General features: G+C 42.3%; 3 protein-coding genes across 9 annotated transcripts; 1 reads left to right on the plus strand and 2 right to left on the minus strand.

Annotated features, from left to right (window-relative positions):
- Positions 1-176: 176 nt before the first annotated feature.
- ddx42 (DEAD (Asp-Glu-Ala-Asp) box helicase 42) lies at positions 177-7,010 on the minus strand. Of its 2 annotated transcripts, XM_029509393.1 has the most exons (18): positions 6,923-7,010; positions 5,950-6,170; positions 5,708-5,858; positions 5,540-5,601; positions 5,098-5,134; positions 4,580-4,732; positions 4,358-4,462; positions 4,088-4,207; positions 3,812-3,988; positions 3,575-3,703; positions 3,372-3,471; positions 3,233-3,280; positions 3,044-3,141; positions 2,662-2,938; positions 2,317-2,543; positions 2,113-2,223; positions 1,869-1,997; positions 925-1,521 (listed from the first exon to the last, which is right to left on the minus strand). In XM_029509393.1, exons 2-18 carry the CDS (start codon positions 6,159-6,161, stop codon positions 925-927), a joined length of 2,733 nt encoding a protein of 910 aa, XP_029365253.1. In that variant the 5' UTR covers positions 6,162-6,170; positions 6,923-7,010. The 2 variants fall into 2 exon arrangements, with proteins under 2 accessions (XP_029365254.1, XP_029365253.1); XM_029509394.1 differs by lacking the exon at positions 6,923-7,010 and having other exon boundaries at positions 177-1,521; positions 5,950-6,161.
- Positions 7,011-7,028: 18 nt separating this feature from the next.
- strada (STE20 related adaptor alpha) lies at positions 7,029-17,627 on the plus strand. Of its 6 annotated transcripts, XM_029509395.1 has the most exons (14): positions 7,029-7,158; positions 7,921-7,947; positions 8,118-8,181; positions 8,694-8,751; positions 10,373-10,401; positions 12,287-12,389; positions 12,475-12,596; positions 12,846-12,954; positions 13,053-13,176; positions 13,394-13,565; positions 13,864-13,968; positions 14,046-14,299; positions 14,385-14,427; positions 14,668-17,627. In XM_029509395.1, exons 3-14 carry the CDS (start codon positions 8,170-8,172, stop codon positions 14,821-14,823), a joined length of 1,287 nt encoding a protein of 428 aa, XP_029365255.1. In that variant the 5' UTR covers positions 7,029-7,158; positions 7,921-7,947; positions 8,118-8,169; the 3' UTR covers positions 14,824-17,627. The 6 variants fall into 6 exon arrangements, with proteins under 6 accessions (XP_029365255.1, XP_029365258.1, XP_029365257.1 ...); XM_029509398.1 differs by lacking the exons at positions 8,694-8,751; positions 10,373-10,401 and having other exon boundaries at positions 14,668-17,624; XM_029509399.1 differs by lacking the exons at positions 8,694-8,751; positions 10,373-10,401 and having other exon boundaries at positions 7,044-7,158; positions 8,141-8,181; positions 14,668-17,624.
- On the minus strand, positions 15,719-18,603 carry rnf113a (ring finger protein 113A). The gene is made up of 10 exons (XM_029509402.1): positions 18,485-18,603; positions 17,525-17,604; positions 17,347-17,445; positions 17,136-17,243; positions 16,749-16,858; positions 16,558-16,664; positions 16,358-16,447; positions 16,184-16,277; positions 15,988-16,094; positions 15,719-15,871 (listed from the first exon to the last, which is right to left on the minus strand). Exons 1-10 carry the CDS (start codon positions 18,588-18,590, stop codon positions 15,804-15,806), a joined length of 969 nt encoding a protein of 322 aa, XP_029365262.1. The 5' UTR covers positions 18,591-18,603; the 3' UTR covers positions 15,719-15,803.
- Positions 18,604-19,288: the final 685 nt, after the last annotated feature.

Below are 19,288 nucleotides of genomic sequence, written 5' to 3' on the forward strand. Positions count from 1 at the left end.
TGAATTGTACATAACAGGCCAAAAATGACACATTAACTATAAAAAATATAGAAAGTAAATGATAACAGAGTAAGAAAAAGCATTATAAATGTGTTTACAGAAAGCCATTCATGTGCGTTCAAAGCTATAGTGAGCCTAAAGCCTGACAAACATTGATAACAACAGAAAATACGAACAAAAATAGATGCCAAAGGAATCTTTTTAATCAAAACTTCACATTTTCCATTTGTGGGTGAACACTTGAAATCCTTCTCTCATACAAACAAATGCATCTCCCTGAAAAAAAAAAAAACAAAAAACTTTGAAAGCATAAGACAGTCTAAATGCCAAGTGCCAAGGCACTTCACTAAAACTTGAGTACAAGACACAAAAAGAGCTATACAGTTTTTGACATGTAGTTCTGAATCACCATCTTCAGAAATTCGGCTTGAAGAGTTAGCTTTGCTGATGAACAAATGGCCAACACACAAACACACTTGGCAAAGATCCATTAGGAAAAGAGAAATGCATCATATTTGCAAGCACAAAAGCATGTTAGGAGCTCAGTGAGTTTAAACACGACAACAACCAACACATCCTAACTTTGAATTGTTTACTGACAGCAAGATTCATTACAGCTCTGTTGCTTGATCCTATTGACTTACAATTACAACAGTCTTCATGGTGTATGTACAGTGACTGACTCTGAGCTGCTTGTGTGGATCTTTCTGAGACTCTGTGGTGCTCTGGCCAATGCGTGAGGTCTGAGCCAAGATCACAGCAGTGTCAGGACACTTTCCATCTATTTCGAGTCCACAAAATCCCTCTGTGCTTGTATCACCCTCTGATATGCTCTGCTTTCTGCCTACACAGACAAGCTTGCCATGGAGCAGTTGGCTGCACATATTTTATTCTACTGATGTGTGTGTTGTTTTTTTCTTTTCTTTAGTTGTCCCACCTGCTCTTTCTACGTTTTGGTGGTTCAGGAACAGCAAAGCTATCATCTCCCCGATCCCTCCCCTCCCCACTCCCCCTGTCTCCCCCCTCCCTGTCACCCCTACGATCATCTCTGTCTCTCCTGCTTCCATCTCCGTTGCGGCTGTCGCTGTGGCGGCTGCTGCTGTGGCGATCACGATCCCCGTAGCGGTCACGGTCTCTGTCTCCATGGCGATCGCGGTCACTGTGGCGGTCATCGCTGCTGTGCCGGTCACTCCTGTCACTGTGGCGATGGTAACTATCGCCGTGGCGCCCCCGGTCCTCGCCATGCCTGTCCCGTGAGCTGTCTCTCTGTGAGGGAGGGGCAGGTGGTGGGTAACTGTGCTGTGAACTGGTTTGACTTGTGGGCACTGAGCTGAGGGCGCCGGCGCTGGTGAAGCCAGACAATGACAACATGGCGGCATGCGACCTCTCTGCACCATTGGCAGCCTCTGTCGGCACTGAGCTCAGACTGCCGGCACTGGTCCAGCCTGATGAGCTGTTCGACTTGGTGCTGAGTTTTGGAGGGCCGCTGGATGCTGCCACAAAGTGGCTCTTATACTGAGCCTAGATGAAGAAGAAACATTGAGAGATTAAGTACTTGGGGGCAAAATAAGGTGTGTTGACATTTCAATGTCAGGATTTTACTGTTGCGTAACATAAAATGACCAAAATATATTTGCAGGGTAGTGAGAGGAACGCTAATCTTCTTTCCCTCTGAAAAGACACTTTGCTACTACTGCTGCTGAAATTGTTGTTGTTATAGTGTTTCTATAATAATCAGGATTTATGATGGACTACGAGAATTTAAGGTATGAATTTATGTTTTTTTTTTCCATTACATTTCACATTCTTAACATCTGTACAATGTGACAGAGCAAGACTAAAAATAAAAACTTTTCTTCGAATTCTACCTGGAAGGCTTGTTTCATTGCAGACATGCGGTCTCCCATCGCCCCAGTTGCTGGCTTGGTGTAGCCCTCAAGGCTACTTGTAGAAGACAACAAGCTGCTGCTGCTGCTGCTGCTGCTGCTACTGCGATCCTGCTCAACACAACAGAGCGTTACTCAGGTTTCTTCACACATTAACCATCAGCTTCCTCAACCTAAAAGAAATATCTTAAAACTAAAATTTTAATTCCAGTAATCAGCAACTCACAGAGATTTCAGCCCCCAGGCCCGGCCTCTCTCTGTAACCAAGACCACCTCCACCAATATTTAGCCGCTTGCCTTTACCACCCTTGAATCTGGATTTCCTGAACCATGGATTCTGAGAAAAATCAAAACATAAAAGGACAAAATTAAACTAAAAAACAACAACAAATGTGAAGAGGAGTTTTTACAAACCATTCTTGATTCTCACCTGCATGGCTAAATCCATCAGTTCTTTAGAAACACCCTGATTAGCTCCCTCCAGATTTCTGACAAGGTCTCCAGCGAATGTGGTGTCTTTGCTGGTGAGCAAAGTGTAAGCTACTCCTTTCTCTCCAGCACGGCCAGTTCGACCGATCCTGTGAGTGTGTGTGTCGATGTCTCGAGCCACGTCATAGTTCACCACTGTGCGAATGGATGGGATGTCCAGACCACGAGCTGGGGAGGAATAAAAACAGAGAGGCAAATGCAAATTTGTCTCAAAAATGCATGCACAACGAGGAAAAGAAATGTGACAAGGAAAAATTCTCCCATCAGTGCCTTGTCTTGTACTCACCTGCTACATCAGTGGCCACCAGAATGGGCAAATTCTTCTTCTTAAAGTCGCTGATGACCTTGTTCCTCTCACTCTGGTCCATGTCTCCATGCAGGAGGCCAAGGCTGTAGCCCTCCTGCATCAGGTTAGTGGCCAGTTCTTCACAGTTTGCCTTCTTGGTGACGAAGATGAGGACAGAGCCACTGGAGGTGAACTCTACCAGCCGTCGGGTCAGCCAGGACCATTTGTCTGTCGCGCTAAGCAGCAACTCCACTACCTGGGTCACATCCTCATTGGCCTAGACAGACAGGAGAAACAGGACACTTTAACATTCTTTGTTCTTTTCATACTTACAGACCAAATGTCTGTTGTGTTTTCGCAGATGATGCGCGGTGCCACATACCTCTCCGATGTCTCCCTGCACCACACGGATGGGATCTATCAAGATGTCTCTGGCCAGCCTCTCAATCTTCTTTCGAAAAGTGGCACTGAACAGAAGAGCTATTGAGGAAATCATATTAAGAGTTATTAAAAGATGCTCCTCCTATTAATAGAAAGAACACTTGTTTGATATTTAAGGAAACCCACTCACTCTGTCTGTCTGGGCGGACATGACTAGCAATAGATCTAACCTGATACTCTGAAAAAAAAAAAAAAAGAGAGAAATAAGTTGCAGTGCTTAACACATTTTTAGCAGCATCTTCACAACAGAACTGATAATGCCAACACACCAAAGCCCATATCAAACATGCGATCTGCCTCATCAAAGACCAGGTATGTCACTCTCTGCAGGGATGTGGCCTTCTTTTTCACATGGTCGATGAGTCGCCCCTGTGCAAACGTACATTAGCAGTTAATCCTTTTCTCCGTTGCAGTCGTGAAAGTGTGAATTTCTTCATAGTGTCAACATTACGTTGGAAGTCCCTTCTCTTACCGGAGTGCACACCACGATCTCTGCCCCTTCCTGCAGAGCTTTGGCCTGCTCCCACATGCTACCTCCTCCATAAACTGCCACTGAACGCAATGAGTAGGCTTTCCCAAAGCGTTTGCATTCTGCATGAATCTGGTAGGCATTAAACATGACACATATTAATGCACTGCAAGTACTTTTCAAAGCACTGTGATAAAAATGATCTAATAAACAACTTCTTAATTCTCTTCAATTTCTTACCTGCTGACAAAGCTCTCTGGTGGGACACACGATAACTGCGATGGGTCCCTCGCCCGCTTCCAGCTCCTTTTGGTCCATGATATGGACGAGCATTGGCCAAATAAAAGCTGCAGTTTTGCCACTGCCAGTTTTTGCAATACCAATCATGTCACGTCCAGACAGAGCTATGGGCACACCCTAGACCCAAAGTCAGTGCAAAAACATTTAAGTCTTCATTATCAGTTTAAAAATGACAATTCAGTTATCTTGCAACCTCATGATGAACATTCACTATACCTGGCACTGAATCGGTGTGGGCTGTGTGTACTCAGACTTGCGGATTTGGTGCATTAACTGTTCATCAAAGGTGAAGTGGGCAAAGCTGGTACAAGGTTTTGGCGGTGCAGCGCCAGATACCTGATGGAGGGGGGGGATAAAAGAAAAGAAAAGAAGATGCTGTTTCTTTTCTTTTGCCTGTACTGGCTGTGGTGGTATAATACAGACAAAAGAAATTGTTTGTATTATATAGGTACTTGCTAATGTGCAAAAGGCCAATTGTGGACTAACCCGCAAGTTCAGTTTCTGCCTCAACTCCAACACTTGAGTTCCAGTCAGGCTGCTGAGCTCCTCATGCTCATTGTAGAAGTTTTTTTCAAAGGCTGGATAATCAATCTGTGAAAGAGAACAACACAGGGAAGACAATTGGTCATATAAAACCTGAAAAGACATCAAATACAGATCTCTCTTACACTTATAATGTCTGTGTTTAGTTTGAATTTTCAGCTCGACCTCAGAGTGGTCAATAGGAGGAAGTGGCATGATGATTTTCTTAGTGGTAGAGGCAATTGGGTTCCCGTCACTGTCATAGTCAATGTTCTCCTCCTCTTCCTCCTGTGTCAGCCCGGCTGTGGGATTCTCTGCCATGTAGCGGAAGTAGGCTTCCTGCAGAGAGCATAGCACTAAATGTGAAGGACTGAGCTGGACAGCCGCATACCACTGCATCCAGGCACCAAAAACAAAAACAATCACTGTCTACCTGAGTGGACATTCAGTTTTTTAACAAAGAGACAAATTACTGAAATAGATTAACAGTTAAACATGCATTTTTCCCCACGCTTTCTAAAACAACAAGAATAATCCACACAGAAAACATCTCCATTATGATGATCCTAAATATGCAACCTGCATGTTAAGATAGAAGGAAAAGCAGGGGGCCTTATAAGAATAAAGAGGGGAGACCAATGTTTGCTTTGGAGATCTCGCTGACCAGCAATGTAGTGGATTAAAAACTTGGAGGGCTCACTCACTTGTTCATCTTCTTCTTCAATGTCATCACGAATACCCCTGAAATGACAAGCGGAGAAAAAAAAAACTTCCCTGCGGCTCGTTCATACACCCAAGACAGCCCACATCCCACTATGACTAAGGCCTTACCTGATGGTATCTATTCATGTAACATGTGTGACGACATTCTTTGTCTCAATAATTGAAGAAACTCAAAAGCTAAATTGACATAGGTAATAAATCACCTTTTAAAAAGCAATGACTAATACAAGAGATAAATAAAATTAGCAGTGTGAAGATCCCAGTGGGGTTATAGTTTTTGCTCAAATGTCAGTTGAAACTCCATTGTGGGCATTTCATTTTACTTGCTGGTCAAATATGATTTTAAATATCTAAGTAAGGATATTAACTAAAACTAAAAAAAAAGAAAAAAGAAAAAAGAAAAAAGAAATTAAACACACTTACTTGGCTGACTTTTTCTCCTTTTCCTTTTCCTCTAGTTTCCGCATATCTTTAGCTGCTTGATTCTGAAAGCAAAAACCGAGATGCATTATTGAAAAGGGCAGCTTAGGCATTTGAGAATATATCCTAGTACAGCTATAATACTACTATTTGGTGCTGTTCTCTTCTCACCTCAACCTCTGCCATGAAGGCGTCCAGTGGGTCATCCTCACTGTCCGAGCCACCACCTGACTGCATATGTTGCCGTGTGGGTGAGTTCTCTGCAGGAATGTACGGCAGATCCACATTGCTGCTGGACTCTTCCTCATCATCTTCGAAATAGCTTGTTGAAAATAACAAAAACACCATTTGAGATTTGAGAGCTACATATCAATAAATAATATGTACATGTATGGGAGGGGTGTGACACTCACGCATTTTCTTCATCAAAGTTAGCTCTTTTTGTCCCAATTTTGTAGAATGATGGGAGCTGCTGGTTTTTCCCATATGCCCCACCTGACCCTGTGGCTCCAAATGATGTGTGAGATTTTTGAGGAAGGCGAGGTTCCTCTTTTTTCCCTGCAAGAGAAAATCCTCCAAACCCAAACCCGCGCTTCACTCCTGGACCTCCTTTGCTCCAGTTCATGGCTATGTTCTGAAAACAAGGAAAAGGACAACTCATACAGATGAAGTATTACAATCCTTTAGTCAGTCCAAAATCTCATTAAAATGTGCTGCGTTATTACAGGACTGTAAGTCATGAGGCCAAGTAGTAAATTCATGGCCTTGTGCTGGGGATTTTTTTTTTGTTTGTTTTTTTAGTTGCTTTTAATTAACTTTTAGATACCTTAAAACTGTACAACAGCGGCGTCATGTTGACCAACATTAGCTAAAAATACTACATATTCATAATGAATCTCGATGAAATGTAAGACGAATGTTGCATTTAAAAGCCATCTTTGATAAAAAAAACATTTTCATTACTATCCATTCAGAGACGCGTGTCTGCCAAAGACGCTGTACTATAATTATTACACATAAATTACATGGGCTTTCGTTAGAAACCACATTTAAAGCCGTTAGCGTTAAACCAGTCGGTGATTTACTAAATTCGTCGATATAAAAAAGATTTTTTAGCATTTAGCTGCTGGCCCGTGCAGTTACTTAACGTTACAGCGATCCTTTAACAGATTAAGATTAATGTTTCGTGTCTTCTTAACGCTAGCGTTAGCTCAAGGCCGCAAAATGAGGCCGAGCTAGCACCGACGCAGAGATCGACACTTGGCCGTGAATGTGTCGCAGTCGGGCGGCCTTTCATTTCCCGATGGAGCCCGGGGGAACACTATTATCTCAGTAACTTCACCGGTAACTTTGTAAACGTGGTCCGTTTTTTTCGTAATAAATTACCTTTTTAGTCGCGACGATTTAAGGTTCTGCCTCTGTTGTCATTAGAAGAAGCGGCGGCGCCTGCGTCATAAGCTCGCGCAACGTTTCTCCCTGGGTGTGTCGTCATCCGTGCGCGACGCGACGGTTGAGCCGAGGAAGCGAAGCGAAGATATGTCAACAATATGGGCGACCAAATAAAGCGGCCTGGAATATAATATAACCAGCAAACTGAAACTTCTGTCCTTGACATTGACTCGGTAAGTGATGAAGAATTAAAAAAACAATAACAACGCAGTCTCTTGTTAGAAATAAGTCACGGTAGCTGCCCTAGCTAACGGTAATTCACCACTGCTAGCCTGCGCCCTCCATCATGGCTACATTAGCGAGCAATTAGCAGGACCTGAGCTCTGCAAGAGACGAATTTGGCTTTTTTTGTATTATTATTATTATTACTATAGTGTTGGGCTTTTTTTATTTCGTTCAAACTACTGAGTTTTACACATGCAGGATGCTGTACTAGTCGGAGGAATAAGAGGTAATAATAAAGCCTGAATGTTGGCTAGTTTCAGTCTCAAAAATCAGTGAGACTGAAGACAGCATCATTCAAAGCAGCAGTGAATTGCTAAGAGTTCATCTGGCTGCTCTAATTTACTCTGTCATACAAGTTATAACAGGGTTAGGGTCGTTTGCATGAGGCGAGATCTGTTAACTTGGCTCTGTTATGTGTCAAAACATATTTCCTTTTATATAATATACTTTTTAAATAATTTGCGTTCTGCAGAAAGTTGCTATTTCTCGGGTTATTTAAAGTATTCTGTGACAAACATCTTAAGTATATCGATCGAGGGCATTATAGACTAATTACATGTGAGTTTTGTTTTTTAACTCTCCCTTTAATTGTTAATTTAAGAGGGAGAGGAAATATTAATAAAGATGGCAGACATTACTTCTAAACACAGAAAAAAGAAGAGAAAATTGATGTAAATTAAAAATTAATTCTTATTTACTTACACTTTCAGGTACTATTTAAGGAAATCAGCGTAGAGGTACATAATAAATTTGGTTTGTTAACACAAATATGAGATAAAAAGACAACAATGTGCAGCACTATTGAACCCAGCATGGCAGATGCATTGACATAAAAGGCTCTTAAAATACATAACTCCTTTACAATATTATAATCATCTTCAGAATTGTTTTCTCAATTTTCTTACAGATATTTCCTACCTGTGTTTTCAGCATCATATGTAACCCACTCAAGAGGATCCATGTCTTTTCTTGTAAGTGCCAAGCAGGCTACACGCTATTTTAGACACAAGGTTACTGGGCCACTTTTCCAGACAAGGATTAAATCTATTCTGAGACCTTGAATGAAATCTACAGTACTCATCTGCTTTTAATTGATATGTCTGGTGCAGAAGCAGGTTTAATCCTTGTAAAGGAAATTTGTCTATAGACATTTTTGATTTGAATTCATGCAGCCGGATATACACTATTGTTATAGTAGATAATTTTGTCCAATTATATTTCTAAGTTCTCTCAGAGGCCACTTTCCTTATCAACATACCTTTGCTTACAGGAAGACGCGGTGCATGACATAGCTAGACTTTTGTTGGTGCTTTCTTTTTTCTCTTTCACAAGCATCAGAAAACTTTTCTGCCTCTCTGCCTTAGGCTATTAGCATGAACTGTCTTTTTTTCCAAATATATTCATATTTCTGTGGAACCTTCCCTTATTCTTCCTTTTCTCTTCTTTTTTTCCATGTCTCTTATTAACTCTCTGTGTCTGTCAGCGTTGGGTATCTGAGAAATTGAGTGTGGAGAGCCTGCGGGATTTGGAGTTATTTGGAGGTGAGGTTCAAGGCAAACCAGCTTGCAACAAAAGGGTTCGACTTTCCCAAGCCACTGCTTACACACTGTTCTAGATGAGGTGTTACTTGAAGTGAGTAGTCGCTTTGCACTGCTTTCAGAATTCATCCTCGAACTACAAGTCATCCTCTTTTACCTTTGTTGAGTTCCGATGACATCGTTTCTGTTTGCTATGATAATTTGTCCAGGGGCACATGAAAAATTTGTCATGTAGATCTGTCCCAGCAACCATCTATGCCATTTTATTTAAGGTTTCTTACTTTTTTATTTAGTTGATTCTGAATTACATTGTGTATGAAAAAATTGTGTACTTGTTTTTGGCTGTGAAATATTTTTTATTTGTGTTGATACTTAAACTTGAGTTTTACCTCCTGTGAATTTTGTTTTCTTGGGCAGTTAATTGTGAGTCTAATCAGAACTGTTGGCATTGTCAGCCTACTAAAAAGCTGCTGTCTCAGGTTTTGAGTTTACATTTAGGTGTCAGTCACGGATTTGCTCATTTTCAGCCTTAACTGACTTGTTCTATAATGAATTTAGAAAGCAAATAATGCATGTTCCTGCACTGGCTGGCTGTAGGTCATGGTGTCAGAGTTTGCAGAACAGCAGTACAAAATAAATCCCCCAAAAAATGAAATAATATTATTTCCACATCATTTTGTGTACAGTCACAATAAAACATATTTTACAAACACAAAGTCTATCAAGCGACCACTGCAGAATAAGAACAAGGTCTAGAAGAATTTTAAGAGTTACAGTCACTAGAAACAGCAGAATGGGCTCAACTATTGTGTAGGTTTTTTTTTTTTCCCCACTTATTAGCCAGAAGCTATATTTATTTCTGGAGTTAGGTTCTCACAATGACTCGTGGCTGTGGTTAAATTTTCTCTGATATTTATACTGGACAGAGACGGCAGTTTTAAAACAAATAAGAAAGACGAAGACTATAGTTTGTGAGTTCTATATGACAGCTTTCCATGTGGTTAGTTGAACTTTTCAATGCCAGATCTCTCCACAAGGTTATTTATTTTACTATCATAGAAAGATTCAGGACTGGAGTGTCTTTTTTCCCCCCGTCATATTCCTTCATTTTCATTTTCTTGCCAGCTGATCATTGCTCAATGTTGCATGTTTGTGCAAGTGTATGATTTCTGTTCTGCCTGTACTGTGTTTCCATTGTCTTATATAATGTTTGGAAAGAACCTGGAGGGTTTAGCTAGATTATTGGGGGGTTGGGGAGGGTTGTCATGCTTTGATGGGAAAATATTTTATCCTTTTTTTTCTGCAGCTGCAAGCATTTTGCTGGGGTAAGAATTTATTTTTGTGGTTGCTGTGCGGATTCAGTTTAATCACGTTCCCACAAGTTATCATGACTGAACTGATAACGGTGCATCACTTTGTTTCCCGAAAGAGAAAGTTGCAGTTTTTAGAAAAATCCTTTTGGCAACAGAGAAACCAGCAAAGGTCACCAGTGAAATTCTGCAGCATGCATGAAACTCCCACTACTGGAGGCTGCTTCACAGATCAAGAGCTGCTCTAAACTCAGATCCTTCTCTTGTTGTGTCTTATATGTCTTTATGTCATTGATGTGGTCTTTCTACCCCAGAGCAAGCTCAGGGACTCTCTCACAGGAAAGTAAGTGTGGCATTCCTGTCACTGCATCACCCCCCTACCCCACCCAAATTGCCCTTTGTATATGTGCGTGCAGCATGTGTAAGTGCGCATACAGATTTAATTATAGAGGGATCCACAAACCTGGAGGCTGTGCACATCCATGTATGCATGAGTGTTCAGTGGCTGTACATGCTGGTAGCTCAGAGAGCCGTTTCATCTCACTCAGCAGGGCTCCTGATAGAGCAGAGACAGAAACAGCAGAGCACCAGAGGTCATATCAGCCTCTCTAAATCCAAACGCTCCTGTCTGAGTCTGTGGTTTGCTGCTCACATGCTGCTCCTGAGGCAACGGCTGTGTTGTGACTTTGGTGTCTTTTAGTTGCCTCTCTAAATTTTCGAAGAATTGTGTTGTGAGTACTCTGTTTCTGCGTTAGTTATATTTATTTATTTATTTATATATATTTTTTAATTTTTTTGGACACTGCTTCTGTGTTTTGACAGCTTGTTAAATTGATGGTGACAGTGACGGTGCTGTAGCGTTTCAGCCATTGTGTGTCCTTGCAGGCTGGAGACGGGTGGAGTACCACATGTTCAGCTTTAGCAATGCACGGCGACCCCCCCCCCATTTCTGAATCTGATCCCAGCGGCAGTCTCATGTGCACCCCATGTGATCAGATCAACTTTAACTGATGTTCCCCAGTCCATTAAGCTTCCATGTGACTGAGGAACCATTTAGGAGCTCCTGGTTTTATCTGTGTGTGTGTCTCTGATATTGACTTTTAACTCATAAGAAACAATTAGGGCAGAAGAAAGTGCACAATTATATTCTGAATATGCATCATCAAGTTTGCTCTGGTCACCATGGAGACAGCCTCATGTATTTATGCAGTTTGCTTTCGTCTCCACAACTACGTCAGTCTGTCCATCTTCATCATCTGAATGTCAAAAACTGATGGAATTTAGAGTCCTCGCTGGCAAGAATAAAAACTTTATTTTATCTTTGTCAAACATACAGAATGTGTAGACCACACTATGAAAATATCACGCCAGCAGTGTCCTGACCAAAATGAGGGTCATTTATGATAATGCTGCAATAATAATGAAAACATTTGTGGAACATTTATATTGCATCAGTTAGGACACATCTTTTCTTTTTCACAATCAAACTTTTAAATAAAACTATTGTAAAAAAATATTGGAAGATAAATCATAAGAGAAACTTTCTTTCCACACATTCCCTGTAGTTTTTATTTGAATCAGCCTCTATTTTACTGCTGGAACTATACTTTAACAAAAATAAAGTCTGACTGTAATTGTGGTCCAAAGTCAAGCTGAACTACTTTAGACCTCAGCAGAGTTAAACAGAGTGTGAAAGCTCGGCTCTTGGTTGCTGACAACATTTTCATGTCACCCATATAAGGATGTTAAATTATTACCCCCATTCACAACTATCCCAGTGATGGAAATTCACCATGATCACTTATTGAGTAATTTGACACAAGATTCAAAGTGTCATCTCAACCTTAGATCACATTTTCTAATTTTGTATTTATTCTAATATAATATTTTAAAAACACTTCCTCCTCAAGCAGACATTGCATTAGTTTCACAGTTGCTCTTATGATGTAACTGTCTAAAGCCATTAAACTGACCTGCTCTGCTTTATATTTACTTATACTTATATTTTAATGAGTAGACCTCTAGTTGATACCTGTGTTTAAATATTTTGCTGGTGCTGTTTTGATGTTAAGTTTGTGCTACTAATGTCTTTCAATTTTCTAGTTTCTGTTGTTTTGTTGGGATTAGTGCCATGGGGGCCGTACTAACACACTCGGGGATCTTTTTTTAACACACCCAGTCTCTGATGGCGCATTCTTTTATTGTCACATATTCTCCTCCACCTTCAGGCCCATGAGGACAGTCAGGAGAGTCTGACCTCCCTCCCTTTTCGGGACACCATGGGCACTTTCCTTCCAGACAGCAGCTCATACGAGCTCCTCACCGTTATTGGTACGTGAAGGCAAAGACGTCTTGACCTGACCGCTCACAGCATAAAACAAAACAAATACTAACATATAAGCTGTTTGTGTTTTAGGCCGGGGCTTGGATGACCTGATGACTGTAAATCTGGCTCGATATCGACCGACGGGGGACCATGTAGCCATCCGACGTATTGACTTGGAGTCGTGCACAAATGACATGGTTACCTACCTGCAGGTGTGCATCAGTCAGCATGATTCAGCTCTACTGTAGAGTTGGCCTTTTTCTCCTTTTTAAATAAATAAACCAACATTTCTTTCATCGTAATGCTTCTTATGTAACTCTTATGTTTGTGTGGTCTAATTAACCTCCCCATCTTTCATACTTCGTTTCATACTTCCATCTGTGTAAAATCAGACTGAGAATCATCTTTCCTGTCTGTCGTTGTGACATAATAAGATTGAATTTCCTCTCTCTTCCTCTCAGGGTGAACTTCATGTGTCAAAGTTGTTTCACCATCCCAGTATTCTCCCTTACAAGAGTGTCTTTATAGCTGAAAATGAACTGTGGGTCATCACCCCCTTCATGGCTTATGGTGAGAAACTGTTTCTGTAGCCTATTTAAAAAATGTTCTGCAGTGTGTAATGATGAAGGACAGCTTCCTCATCACAGTGACATGTGATCATTTTTCAGGGTCAGCCAGAGATCTTATCTGCACTCATTTCACTGATGGTATGAGCGAGCTGACGATCTCGTACATCTTACTGGGCATGCTCAAAGCTCTTCAATACATCCACCACATGGGATACGTGCACCGGTAAGACAGGCAGTTACATTGGGGGTGTGTATCACAAATAAATTGTCATCCGAGCTCAAATAAGAAAACAACACATTTGTTTTCTGAACACGCTGTTCAGAACACATTGAATATTCCGTGTTGGTTTAGAAAGAAATATTTCTGAACCTGTTCTCTTATATTTAAATAGATTGTCACCAAGGTGGGCGACTGATTGAATTTTTGTGGTTCTGTGTAGGAGTGTGAAGGCCAGCCACGTGCTGATCTCAGCAGATGGACAGGTCTGCATGTCTGGTCTGCGGAGTATCTTTAGTTTGATCCGTCACGGGCAGAGGGCCAGGGTTGTTCATGACTTTCCTCAGTACAGCGTCAAGGTGCTTCCCTGGCTCAGCCCTGAAGTTCTGCAACAGGTACTGCATTTCTGTAGCACTGTGTGATTTTTTTTGAGGTGATATCATCTCTCATCATGGGACTATATATAATTATAATTTTTTTTTGCATCTTCACTCTTTATAAAGCTACAGACAAGGAAGGGGAGGGCGCTTTGTTGTTCTGCAACATTCTTTGGTCTAATGTGCATGAGTAAAGGCAGCATAATGAAGCGCAGCACATCTGTGTCAAAAGGTTGACGCATGACCTTTCTTCATGCTGTGAAATTAGGAATTAGAACTGAAGTCTGGGTGAAATGTGTGTGAATGTTTCTCTCAGAATCTGCAGGGCTACGACTCTCGGTCGGACATCTACAGCCTCGGCATCACAGCCTGTGAGCTTGCAAATGGACACGTCCCATTCAAAGACATGCCGGCTACACAGGTTATCAATATTCACAGGAACAGTTAAATTTAGAGTGACGAGGGGGTTCACTCACACCCACCCCCTCATTTCCACAGATGCTTTTGGAGAAGCTAAATGGGACGGTGCCATGCTTGCTGGACACCACCACCATCCCACCAGACGAGCTGTCCATGAAACCGTCACGGTCCGGAGCTGACTCTGGGATCTGTGAGGGTCCAGGAGCCGGAGGTGTCAGACACTCCAACGGGGAGCCCTCCTCGTCATCAGCAGGACACCCCTACAACCGAACGTTCTCCCCACACTTCCACGCCTTTGTTGAGCTTTGCCTACAGCGAGACCCAGAAAAGAGGTCGGCAGGGTTTTTCCTGCAAGTTTAAAACTGAATAGGACGTTTTACAACTAGCACTAATATTTTTCCTGTTGTTTTCCATTAGACCGTCAGCAGCCTCTCTCATAGGTCACCCCTTCTTCAAACAGGTGTGTAAAGTACCAGAGTAACAGATGTTACTTACGAAAATTCTTTTTTGGATTATTATATGAATAATTGCTTTTATTCAAAGAGCAAGTGCATTAAAATAAATCCAATAGTACAATAAAATCAGGGAGTGGAATGAAAATAGAAATGAAATCTTATTAGTTCATTAGCTAAAGAAAGTTTCTATGTTTATTCTCAGTGACCTTTTGAAGTTTAATCCTGTGGTATTTTCTGTCTCTCAGATAAAACGCCAGCCATCAGAAGCTCTCCCTGAGCTGCTGCGGCCTGTGACACCAATCAGCAGCTTCGACAGCTCCCAGCCACAGGATTCCCCCTCTGGACTGGCCAGTCTGGAATCTGGGCTTAGCCACCTGGAGGTGGACGACTGGGACTTCTGACAGTTCAGGACTCAGCAAGGAGACACCTGGAGAAACCTTCTGAGCTGACAGGACAAAGTTAGTTCCTTTTGTAACTGTCCCAATGTAAATAACACAAACTGTCGAACTGAAAGGAGTTGCTGTTGTCAGACAGAGGTTAAAAGCCAGGAGCCACCTTGCCTCTCTTTGGTGTCTCCTGCGCGCTTGGTCTCTAGATCTGCACAGACTTTATTTTGCACTGCACTGATGGCCTCTCTCTTAAACTCACACACACCTGTTTACAGATTGCACTCACACATCAGCCCTCTGGAGCCAAAACAAAACAGCACTCCTCACTTCCTCATGCTGAGAGGTCAGAGGAAGGATTTTGGATCTAGATAAAGCCTAAACCTTAATGATCCCTGCGAAACGGATCAGTGGGAAGCCACTACTAGAATATTCAGAGGGGACTCTCTACCTCTTGTTGGAACATGGCTACTGTACGTGGCCCATCTGCTCATTGAGACCACCATAAGGAGACACACCAGGCCTCACAGCTGACTCGCTCAGCCCTTCACACCACATGTAGGGCTTCGACCTGGTCGGCAAAACCAACAGCATGTAAATGCATTCCTTCACTCTCTGCCTGCATTACGACAAACACAACATCTCATGCTTTACACACCACTTTCTTTCATTGCACAGAGGTTTGACACAAACGCTTGTTTAATTTAACCTGCAGAGCGTTAGTACGCATTTCCTCCAATTTTCTCTGGGCGTGATGTTACTTATGTCAAAAGTGAATGTTACATCGGTGCTTCTTTTTGTCTGCATGTATTTGAAAGTGGGGACAAAGCATAGTGTTGAACTTGACCTTTAAAATAAAAATTGTCCATTTTAATGTTTTAACTTGATGTTACCACACAATGGGTCATTAAACTTTCTAAAAAAAAATTATTTTATTCAAAATTCACATGGACAAACACAGAAGGGGAGGAGGGTTGAAAAGGTTCAGATGTTAGCTAATCTTCCTCATCGGATGGTGGTTGGTCTGTGGCGGCCTGACGTTTCTCTATCTTGGCCATAAGTTCTGGAATAAAGGAGAAATAATAGAAATCATGACTGCCGGACATCATTAATCTACACTCATTACATCAAATCCTCAGAAGAAAATCTATTTGCTGCTTTCTTAAAGCTCCTGCTCACCTTTAGCGGGGTTGAAGACACCATTAGTTTGCGTGTTGCACACATAGCAGCGTTTGGACTTGCGGTAATGCTGAAGAGCACAGGTCTCACAGAAATAGTGCTTGCACCTGTGAGACATTAGAAAAATCAACACATCAGGACTGGAAATAAACAAACATCTGCACGGTGAAGACGCAGCAGGAAAACATGCACTTACTTTGTGACAATGGGATTCTTGAAGGACTCCCTGCAGATGAAGCACTTAAAGGGAAAATCCTCGTCGTCGCTGCTCACCTCATAATTCTCATCGTCTAGATAGAAGGGTAGCGTTTTTCAGGAAATGCTGAATCAAACAGAAATCAAACAAACAAAACCTCATTTCCAATCTTACCATTGGCTCCGTATCTGCCCTCCTCCAGCTCCCTCTCAATCTGCCATCCATGTTTGTAATCGGATCTGTCGTGAAGGAACTTACAGCTGTCTAAAAGCAGGAGAGAAGACGACGACTAATGTTAATGGCTAAGACAGTGGGGAAACTGTTACTTATTACACAGTTGGCTGATATTTTTATGCTATAAATCCAGCGTCCACCTCCAAAGCCACAGAATCCAGTCTCCTTGTAGTCTTTGCAGATGTCAGGCTGGTAATCCCACCTGACTGTGGCTCTCAGGTGCTCGGGGGCTCGGATCGGTCCTTTTCTGTAAAAATAATGAAAATTTTGTGGATACGTGACGATTGATCTCAGCACTCACCAGGAATGGGTGCTTCACCTTAGTCCTCACCTGACCATGCCAGAGGAAGCATTGCCCATGGTGGTATCTTTGGGCTTGATGAATTTTTGGTAATTATTGATGCCACGGTAGATTTTATCATCCTCTTTACCCGTCAGCTCCTGTGGTGGCAGAAAAATAGAAAAAAAAAAAGTTTTGTATTACAGATTAAAGCTGCACGATTAATCAAATTTCCAACAAAGTCCCCAAAAAAAAAAAAGAATCAAATAATTTTTTGGTTTTCTAAAGTGAAAACTGAAACTAAACAGCAGCAATAGCTGCCCATAAAACCTGAATATATTAATGGACTGCATGTGCATTTATCATAAAAAAATGATAAAAAAGCATTTCACTGCTTGGGTATTAAAGGTCAACATTAAGACCATCATCATCTCATACCTCTTGGATTTTCTGACTCCTCTCAAAAATGGCCTGAGCGTCCTTGTCTCTCTCTGTGTCAAGCTGATACGTGGCAGTTGCTCCCATGTCCTCGGGCCCCTCTGGTTTCTGATTCGGACAAAATCATCAGCACAGTGCCGAGAAGATTGTGACCTCATCACACTGAAACCTCAACAGATTGTCATGTTAAAGAAATCGAGTCTCCACTCACTGCTGATCGTGTCGACTTGTAGGCAACTGTGATTTTCTTGTCTTCTTTCTCATCTTCACTTTCACTGGAGGACACAGCATCTCTCTCCACTTTCTTTGTCTGACCAGAGACAAATGCCACAGTTATCTCACTACTAAATTCAAAAATACATATGAAATGTATGTCATTATTATTATACCCTCTGAATCATGGGGTTGACTCGAGAGTCTTTCTTTTCTCTTCTGACCACAGAGCTCTGGTCCTCGTCACTGTCTCCATCTGAAAAAAAGTTTACCACTTTTTACACTGATGCTTTGAAATATGTTAAATCCACTATCTATTTGACAAACTCTATATTTTCTAAAAATGTATACCCTTCTTTACTCAAGGCATTATCCAATCCTGTGGTAGTCATTAATTAATTCGTATATCTAGCCCAGACTGGTGGTGCAATGATATCTCAATTTGGCCTCTTTAGTACCAGAGAATCATAATTTTGTATCGCTATTATTTTCATCTCTAATCAGCAGTTTTCCATCTTGTAATGGCTGCTTCCAACACAGTGCTGTAACTCAATATTTTAACACTACATTTCAGCATGTTAGTTAGTTTTTGTTTCTAATAAGATGCTCAGAGAGTGAATGATCGTTTTTCTTTTTAATGTGAATAAAGTGGAAGGATACGGACGACCCAAAAAAAGAGCTAATAATGCATTGATTTTTCATCTGCTTTGATCATATTAGTTATTATTGAATCTCTATATACTGCACTTCCTCACTAATGACACTCACGACCATTTTTTATCTCTTTATTTCTATTTTTAAATTATTTTTTATTTTTCTTGTATATGCATTCTTTAAAAATGTCAATAAAGTTCTATTCAAAAGGAGATAAACACCAAATTCCGAGGAACCTTAAACGCAGCATCAACGAGGAAACGGCTCAAATGGAACAAAATCCAAAATAAAGATAAAAAATACAAACTGCCGGCAGTTTTTAGAGTTTGTCTCTGAAATGAGGCAACTGTCGACATCTTTGTTTAAAAACACACACAAGAAAAACAACTCAGAACTCCGCGGCCAGTTCAGCCGTTCGGTGTCAGTTGGCGGGTTTTTGGCCGTTTGGACGGAAAATGTCGGACCGGAGGAGAAACACCGACCTTTGTCGCTGCCGCTGGCTTTTCTTTTTCGTCCGGAGAATTTTTTGGTGGATTTTTTGAACAGAAAAGTGCAGGAGCCCGTTTTGGGCTCTCCGGACTCCGCCATCTTGGAACGAAGATCCAGCTAACCGTCGTCCTCACCGGCGCCATCTACTGTCCCGGAGCCGAACCAGGCCCAGACCAGGAGCAGACCAGGAGCAGAACCAGGACCAGGAGCAGGACCAGGACAAGGACCAGACCAGGAGCAGAACCAGGAGCAGGACCAGGACCGAACCAGGACCAGAACCAGGAGCAGACCAGGAGCCGAACCAGGACCAGAACCAGGACCAGGACCAGGACCAGACCAGGAGCAGAACCAGGACCAGACCAGGAGCAGGACCAGGACCAGACCAGGAGCCGAACCAGGCCCAGACCAGGAGCAGACCAGGAGCAGAACCAGGACCAGGAGCAGGACCAGGACAAGGACCAGACCAGGAGCAGAACCAGGAGCAGGACCAGGACCGAACCAGGACCAGAACCAGGAGCAGACCAGGAGCCGAACCAGGACCAGAACCAGGACCAGGACCAGGACCAGACCAGGAGCAGAACCAGGACCAGGACGAGGACCAGTCCCGGAGCCGAACCAGGCCCAGACCAGGAGCCGAACCAGGACCAGAACCAGGACCAGGACAAGGACCAGACCAGGAGCCGAACCAGGACCAGAACCAGGACCAGAACCAGGAGCAGGACCAGGACCGAACCAGGACCAGAACCAGGAGCAGACCAGGAGCAGAACCAGGACCAGGACGAGGACCAGTCCCGGAG

This window comes from Echeneis naucrates, chromosome 8, assembly GCF_900963305.1.
Source record: "Echeneis naucrates chromosome 8, fEcheNa1.1, whole genome shotgun sequence".
In the NCBI taxonomy this organism is placed as follows: Eukaryota; Metazoa; Chordata; class Actinopteri; order Carangiformes; family Echeneidae; genus Echeneis; species Echeneis naucrates.

Coding starts and splice junctions, on each gene's coding strand:
- strada (XM_029509395.1), top strand. Junction 13,969..14,045: donor AAGACATGCCGGCTACACAG/GTTATCAATATT, acceptor TCATTTCCACAG/ATGCTTTTGGAGAAGCTAAA. Junction 14,428..14,667: donor GTCACCCCTTCTTCAAACAG/GTGTGTAAAGTA, acceptor TCTGTCTCTCAG/ATAAAACGCCAGCCATCAGA.
- rnf113a (XM_029509402.1), bottom strand. CDS start 18,590: ATGGCGGAGTCCGGAGAGCCCAAAACGGGCTCCTGCACTTTTCTGTTC. Junction 17,605..18,484: donor AGCCAGCGGCAGCGACAAAG/GTCGGTGTTTCT, acceptor ACTTTTTTTCAG/ATGGAGACAGTGACGAGGAC. Junction 16,665..16,748: donor GCTTCCTCTGGCATGGTCAG/GTGAGGACTAAG, acceptor TTATTTTTACAG/AAAAGGACCGATCCGAGCCC.
- ddx42 (XM_029509394.1), bottom strand. CDS start 6,161: ATGAACTGGAGCAAAGGAGGTCCAGGAGTGAAGCGCGGGTTTGGGTTT. Junction 4,733..5,097: donor TTGAAGAAGAAGATGAACAA/GTGAGTGAGCCC, acceptor TGCTCTCTGCAG/GAAGCCTACTTCCGCTACAT. Junction 3,704..3,811: donor CCAGAGAGCTTTGTCAGCAG/GTAAGAAATTGA, acceptor AATGCCTACCAG/ATTCATGCAGAATGCAAACG.